Raw genomic sequence first — 8,534 nt, 5'->3', positions numbered from 1 at the left:
GAGGGTTTGTTCTGTCCGTCAATCATTAACACGTCACGCGGACGTACCGAGGGGAGGGGCAGGGATCAGGACACTGATAGGCCCTTGCCACAAATACTTGTAACTTAAACACGTTTAACATCGTATAATAAGTTTTCAAACCACATTAGATTATTCAAACTGCAGGTATAAAACTACTTTTCGCCATGTTAACTTAGCTAGGGCTTGAAAATAGTGTAACGCAGAAGAGATTTATGTGGTTATTATCGGCTCACCGACGTTGGAATGTTTGTTCAACAATGGTTAACTTGTGCTTCGGAAGGGGCGGAGACAGGGATGTTAATACTGATAGATGCAAAAAATGATCATAATGGCAAGGGAGAGAGGATGATCATCTATGAACTAACTTCTAAGAAACATTGAGTGTTACAACAGCAAGTGATGAATGTGTTTGTCTCTGTCAGCAGGGCTAGACCTTCGAAGTAGCCACATGCGAGTTGGGAAACCCTGCATGGCTGTGTGTGCTGAACACCTAAACCAATTAATAAATGAATCTGTGAAAGTTATCTTGAAGTTTTAAAACGCCCAACCATGTAATTTGACACCACCGCGTTTATACACAGGTCTAAATCTTACGCTGTCGCCACTATTCCAGTCATTTCGTGTCACGTTTACCAGTAATAAATGTCATTATATTCCGAAAATAAGGACACGCAAACGCAAATTTGTTATCGTCTTATTTCCCGAAATCAAAATGAACCACTCCTTCCAGACCACGTAAAGAACAATCAAAGTTTCTAGGTACTAAAATCCTTTACATGCCATTGACCTAAAATGGCCGCCTGGCTGAAGTGGACATTTCTCACCTGTACTGCAAGAACTCACCTGTGTGACGTAGACGAGCTCCTTAAGACGTTACCAGTGTTAGTCTGATTCTTCAAGACAAACTTTCTCAGATGTCTCCAATCTGGGAACTGAAATGAATTTCAGTAAACTTGGCAGTTGGCAAGAAAACTCGGTGCCCGTTAGACTTTGATCATGGCCGCTGGGTAATGATGGGATGGCAGGTGCAGCTACGCTCCAAGCGTATACTGCCGGTACTACAAGAGTAAACGTCTGCGGTCAGGTGATTGATGTACCAGTAAGGCTTAGGTCACATTTCCAAACCGGGGCCCGGTTGGGATGTTTTAAGTAAACGAGGCAGATTTGAAGCAAAGTCCGTATTGTTTGGACTTTGATTACCATTCCGCAGGTTTCTGATATCATACCGAAGTTTTTATAGTTGCCTTCTAGTGGCGAAAATAGTTCGGATGAGGGTGAAAGTTGTCACTAATGCTTAATGAGCGTCGTCGCACATATGCGACTTGTAATACAGGTAAACTGGGTTTGCAAAAGAGCTCATCCCTGTTCTACCATCAGTATCCGCTAGGTGTGAAGATACATCTGCTATCTCTACATAAACCTGTGGCAGACATCTTTCCTACAAATATGTTTTATCAATGTCAGAATTTTTAACGTTATTTCAATGTTTGATATATAATTGATGATATAGATTTTTAATGTTTCCAGAATTAGTTCTGGCTGGAAAACAATTATTTGTATGAAATCCGCAATTCAGCAACAGGCTGCGAGAGATTTTTAACCTAATAAACCATTCATCATCATCTGCTTGGAGATGAAATGAATGGTGGCACTGTTATCACCAGCACTATTATTATATGTTAAATAGGGATCAAAACTATAGTCTGCACTATCATAAGTTAGACCATAGAGAACCAAAATGATTTCATGTAAAGCAGGTATAACTTTAATTGGTGAAATACTGAGATTCAAGAGGTTCAACCGCTGATACAAAAGACATGTTATTGTGCAATCGTTAGACATGGTGTAGAGACCTGTGTGTAGTATTGAGTATTTATTCGTTCTGCTCATAATACTTAATGTTACAGATAAAAAAGCCACACACCCTGAACCATCACCAGTAAACTGCTGTTTAGATACTCGTTATCATCGGCTGACATGAAGGGATACCTCAGTCTGTGGGGAAGCTGCCATTCTCTTTATCAACTTAAATTAGACCATGCAACTTCAACTTCAACCTTTTGTTGTTTTTTCTGAGCTATTTACAAAGCAGGAATCAATCAATCAATCAACCAATCATCGTTCTGTCAGCATCTGGCCACCTGTTGCCGAATCTCGCCGACCCAACATACTTACCCAATATGTCCCCAACAGTCGCATAGAATGCACTATGAGCAACTGAACTGAATGAGCATAACAGTATGTATTGGATGAAGCATTATGAATATGGATAACAAAAAGAGCTTCTGGGAATCGCTGAATCCTCTTGTCGTCTTCAGGATGACTGACGACACAAATGGGAACTTATAATGGTAGGACCCGATTGCTTAGAACACGTGAACGTCTGACCAGAGCGATGGATCAAAGGTCATTGGAAGTCGGTACCGCCCCGCCCCGTCCATCCGTTCTTGAGTCATCATGTTCAAGTAGATCAAAGAAAAATTTAATCTTTATCGAGTCTTTTTTTCGATCAGTAGTTAGGAAATACAGTCACTGTATGATTATTCCAATCGCTTACAACCAGCTGGCCTTCCGGTCCCACAGCCAGGCATTCCGGCTCAAACCCAGTACGGACGGCACGGACAAACTCGCCGTGACGTGTGAAGATCTGAACCCTCTCGTTCCCATAGTCCGCCACGATGATGTACCCCAAACTGTCAGTGCAGATGCCGCGGGGATATTTCAGCTGACCTTCACCACTTCCATGACCTCCAAACTGGAACAGGAACTTCCCGGACTCGTCATACACGTAGACACTGTGAGTTCCCCAGGCCGACACAAGAATGTTCCCCTCCCCGTCCACAGTGACGCACATTGGGCGTACCATCCCACCCAGTGGATGCTGCACTGTCCGCACCAGGGAGCCGTCCGGACGGAACACCTGAACTGCACTTTGGTCTGCATCAGTCAGCAGGATGTGGTTAGTGCGCATGTCTACTGCTATACCACGGTAATAAGAGCTATTCTTCAGGTCAAACCCCGCCATGGCGGTCCCGTCCGTGCTGTACTGTACAACAAGGTCAGCTGTCACTCCGAGCCCCACTACCCACAGCGTGCCGTTACCGTCCATACAGACATCATATGGCTCCATGACCTTACCCCCTGTACCCGGTACAACTGTTGGGAAGTGGCGCAGGTAAACCCCCTCAGTGCTGTGGACTTGGACTCGCTTGTTAAATATATCAGCCACAAATATTTCGTTGCTAGGTGACACCACAACCCCGCGCGGATAATAAAACTTTCCTGGTTCCGACCCTTTCCCGCCAAAAGTGATCACATCCTGTTTCCTGTCCCAAGTAAAACCAGATGCCGCTCCTGCTGCCTCCGCTGTGTGTCGCTCTTCCTTGGGTGCTTCTGTAACGAAAACAGCATTTGTTCTATCGCTTTAGCCAATGTGTAAGCCAAAGGTTGATTACAGTAAGTACTACAAAAAGAAAAAAAAAGTCAATTGATATTGCGATACTGTTAAAAATCTAACGTTCGAGGAAAGAACTGTCATGTTGAACCGTTTTATGCACTTTTAAAGCGTTACCAGAAAAGTACTGATTTTACTGACCTCTTTTACTTGCACCCACGTCGTTACTTCTCGGTTGCAGTTCGGGATTCTCCGGAATATCTCGGTCTGGCGGTTGAAACCGTCTCAGAACGTCTCGGATCAGATCAAGTCGGTTGATTCTTTCTAAGATCTCCTCGAGAAAGTCGAGATTCTCCTTGTCAATTTTGTCCATTTTTATCAGCTTTTGGAAAACGTCCACTGCCCGTTTAAGTTGTTCCGACTGGCCTTCAGGGATCAGATGCAGGCAAAGTAACTTCACGTTTGCCGTTTCCTCTTCTGTCAGTTCATCGGAAATACGGAGCAAGGTTTGAACAAAATCAAAATGGCGTCTGTCGGCAGTGTCTACTCTTTTTCTGACGGGACCTGCCATCCTAAAAACAGACGATAAAACGTCATTGGCATGGACTGATCAAATTCTACACATATTGTGTGCCTGAGCAGGCAAGACGTACATTGCTTCAGGGGGCTAATCATGTAGCTTTTAAACAATTCATGCCAGTCTTTAGGTTTATTTACTGGTGGTTTGAGACGCTATCAAAAGTGCCAAAGGTGTATCAAACTGCCTAGCAGATTTACCGGGGACGTAAGCACCATAGTTCGTAGCAGGGATCACCCCTGCTGGCTGTCGTGGAGCCATACGACCACTGTGGTTATGGGCCGTGAGTGAGTGAGTGGAAGAATAAAAAAAGTCACAGAGCGAGACAAAGCCGTGTCCAACGGACTCTTTTGATACTGCCTTTCACCAACGGGACAACTGAGATTATGATGTATCGAGGGGTTTACAGGTAACAGTTAAAAATGCTCATGAATAAACTAAACAAAGAATGTCCTTTGTCAACTATGGCCTAGACTTGAACATTCTATGCCAGTCAACAATTTGGATTTTTGGTGCCCTCAAACACACATTGTACAGTTGACCATACAAATTATTATAAATTCACATGTTGCGTATTCGTTGTGTGATACATTGTGAGCTACATGTGAATGTTGAATTCCCATGAGACATACACAATACATGTAAACATGAGGACATTGTATTTTAGCATGGGCTAGAATTGTTTAAAAGTTAGGATTCTTCACTTCGATTCATTGTTTTCTTACTGAGTCAGGGGTCATTTTACTTGTGTTTATGATGATGATGATGATGATGATGTGTTTATATAACATATGTGGACTCAGTGCCTTCCTTGCCCAGTTAGATTACGTACTGCAGTTGTTTGTGAGTCTCCGAGTACGTTGCCCTCCCCGTGTCGTCCTCTCAGCGACACCGGAATGTTTGTAAAGTAACAATGGTAACGCCTGTGGCCTGAGCCAGACCTTCTGTCTAGTTGTGAATTCTATTGTAGTTGTTTGCAAATACCTTGAATGGCCTATCGTGACTTCAGCTTGCCTACTTCGGAATGTTTGTACTGTCCAACAATCATTAACAATCATTAACACGTCACACGGACGTGCCGAGCGGACAAAGCTCAGGACACTGATATATTTTACTACAAATTATCTCTCTCTTTCTCTCTTTCTATCTCTCTCTCTTTCTACAGTCAAACCTGTATTAGGGGCCACCTCTACAGAGGGGCCACCTGTCCATAGTGGCCAATTTTTGTCGGTCCCTTGGGTATTGTATCTATAAGTTGCCACCTCTATACAGAGGCCACCTGTCTATAGCGGCCAAATTTGTCCGGTCCCTTGAGTGGCCGCTATAGACAGGTTTGACTGTATATATATATATATATATATATACATGTATATATATATAACCGTTCATAATAACATATGTCATTTAGTTTGTATGTGTAAAACTGGAGTTTGCCACCCCCACTCACGTTTCCTCTCAAACATAGTGTAACTAAAAAGAGATTTATATTGTAATTATCAGCTCATTTACTCTGAAACGTTTGTTCAACAGCCATAAACATGTCACGAGGGCGCACCAAAGAGCGGAGAAAGAATTGTAGATCAGGATATTGATAAGCCCTTGCAACAAATGATATACATGTTAATCATCTTAGCTTTTCGTAAGAATGTAGCCTATCAAATTGCAGGTGTAAAACTACATTTTGACACACCCACCCACCTACATTTGCATCCTGTTAAACAAAGTGTAGCCTAGAAAACATAATGTCATTATCACCTCACCAACGTTTGTTAAGGGGCAGTTAGAGATCATGATACCGATAGATGATAAAAACTATCCTTAATCACAAAAGAGAGGAGATAATTGTTGTCACTTACACTTATGATAAACACAGATTGTCACATGATGAAGTGATGAAATGTTTTTGTCTTTGTCAGCAGGGCTAACCCTGTGTAAAAGCCACAGTTGGGCAGGCAAGACTGTGCGTGCTGAACAGCCAAACCAATAGATAAACAAATCTGTTTGAGAAAAATGAAGTTTAAAAACGCTCCCCCAGTTTAATTTGACACCACTCTCTTAACATACAAGTTCCTTTTTTTCATTTTTTATCACTTTTTTTCAGCAGCAAACGCCTTAAAAATGAGAAAAGGCGAATTTTCCGAAATTTTCTTATCGTTTTATTACCCAAATTATAAAGTGTTACTCCTTCAAGACGACGTAAAGAACAGTTAAAGTCTCCTGGTACCAAAATCCTTTTCATGTTATTGACCAAAAGGGCCACCTGGCTGAAGTGAACATTTCTCACCTGTAGTTAATCAGGTGTGAAAACTCACCTGTGTGTAACGGTGAGACGGGCTCCTTAAGACGTAACCAGTGTTAGTCTGATCCTTCAAGACAAATTCAGATGTCTCCTGTCTGGGAACTGAAATAAGTTGCAGTAAACATGGCAGGTGGTAAACTCGTTACCCGTTAGACTTTGATCATGGCCGCCGGGTAATGTCAAGATGGCAGGTGCAGCTATGCACCTAGCGGATACTGCCGGTACTACAGGAGCAAACGTCTCCCTTCAAGTGACTGATGTACCAGCAAAGGCGGCAGATTTGAAGCAAAGTCCGTTTTCTTTGGACTTTGATTATGATTCTGCAGGTTTCTGATATCATAGCGAAGTTTTTTTATAATTACCCGCTAGTGACGAAATTAGTTCGGATAAGGGTAATAATTGTCACTAATGCGTACGCGTAATGAGCGCCACAGCACATATATGACTTGTAATACAGGTACATTTGGTTCTACTGGGCAGTTCATCCCTGTATTTCTATTTCTATGCGTTACTGGGCAAAATTCCCTTCAGGGGCATCCTGTAGTACCTGCAGTATCCGCTAGGTGTGAATATACATCTGCCACCACGATAGACACCAGTGGCAGACAATTTACCTCCCAACATCTGCTTTGAGATAAAATGTTGGCACTGGACTATCACTATCACTATTATCATATGGTGAATAGGGATCGAAACTATGGTCTGTACTTATCATACGTTAGACCACCATAATGATTTCATCCAAAGCAGTTATAACTTAAATTGGTGAAATACTGATTATGTTCTCACAGGACCCAATTCAGCCACAAGGGATTCAACCGCTGATACAAAAGACATGTTAATGTGCAATCGTTAGACATGGTGTAGAGACCTGTATGTAGTATTGAGTCGTTCAGCTGATAATACTTTATGTTACAGGTGAAAAATGTCGTGCATCCTGAACCTTCACCAGTAAATTGCTGTTTGGATACTCGTTATCATCGGCTAAGTCATGAAGGGAAATCACAATCTGTTAGTAAGCTACCCCTAACCAACATGAGCATGACAGTACGTATTGAATAAAGCATTAGGATTGTGAGTGAACACAAAGTGAGCTTCCGGGAATCTTCTTGAATATGACTGACGATGGGAACAGTTATAAAAAGGACTCAATTTCTGAGAACACGTGACCTTCCAAAAGTCTGGTCTGATCGACGGGTCCAAGGGCGTTGGAAGTAGGCACCGCCCCACCCGTCCATCCGTCCATCCGTCCATCCGTATGGTAGCTAATGGGCTGAATAAAATGTAAAAAAATGAATTTGTCCGGTCTGTGTTGGGACAAAAGTCAATCAATTTCGAAGATTAAATTGTTCTACAATCAGTAATTAGAAAATACGGCCAAAGTGTGGTTAGGTTGATCGGTCACAACCAGCTGCCCTTCCGGTCCCACAGCCAGGCCTGTCGGCTTAAATCCAGTACGAAAGGTTCGGACAAACTCGCCGTGACGTGTGAAGATCTGAACTCTCCTGTTCTCATTGTCCGCCACGAGGATGTGCCCAGAGCTGCCTGTACAGATGCCGCGGGGATACATCAGCTGACCTTCACCACTTCCCTTCCCTCCAAACTGGAACAGGAACTTCCCGGACTCGTCATACACGTACACAGAGTCACTTCTCCAGTCCGACACAAGAATGTTCCCTTCCCCGTCCACAGTGACGTAATGTGGGTATTTCATCTCACCCTCGGGATGCCGGACTGTCCGCACCAGGGAGCCGTCCGGACGGAACACCTGTACTTCAGTGTTGGCTGCATCAGTCACCAGGATGTGGTTAGTGCGCGTGTCTACTGCGATGCCGCGGAAATTATGGCTCTTCTTCAGGTCAAACCGCGCCATGGCGGCCCCGTCCGTGCTGTACTGTACAACATGTTCGGCTGTCTCTCCTTCCCCCACCACCCACAGCGTGCCGTTACCGTCCATACAAACATCACGTGGCAGCATCGTACTTTCTCCTGTACCCGGTACAACTGTTGGGAAGTTGCGCAGGTAAACCCCCTCCATGCTGTGGACTTGGACTCGCCTGTTACTCATATCAGCCACACATATCTCGTTGCTAGGCGACACCACAACCCCGCGCAGGAACTTAAACTTTCCCGGTTCTGATCCTTTCCCGCCAAAAGTGACCACATCCTGTTTGCTATCCCCAGTTGAGCGGGATGCCGCCCCTTCTGTCCCCGATGTGTCTCGCTCTTGCTCGGGTGCTTCT

The 8,534-nt window shown here is 43.8% G+C and overlaps 1 protein-coding gene across 1 annotated transcript; it reads right to left on the bottom strand.

Moving 5' to 3' along the window:
• Positions 1–7,648: 7,648 nt before the first annotated feature.
• LOC118405112 (tripartite motif-containing protein 2-like) lies at positions 7,649–8,534 on the bottom strand. The gene has a single exon (XM_035804517.1). The coding sequence runs from the start codon at positions 8,357–8,359 to the stop codon at positions 7,649–7,651; it is 711 nt and encodes a 236-aa protein (XP_035660410.1). The 5' UTR covers positions 8,360–8,534.

Source organism: Branchiostoma floridae, chromosome 17 (genome assembly GCF_000003815.2).
Source record: "Branchiostoma floridae strain S238N-H82 chromosome 17, Bfl_VNyyK, whole genome shotgun sequence".
Taxonomy (NCBI): Eukaryota; Metazoa; Chordata; class Leptocardii; order Amphioxiformes; family Branchiostomatidae; genus Branchiostoma; species Branchiostoma floridae.
Note: the sequence above shows the minus strand (reverse complement) of the source record. Positions and strands in the feature narration are given on the sequence as shown.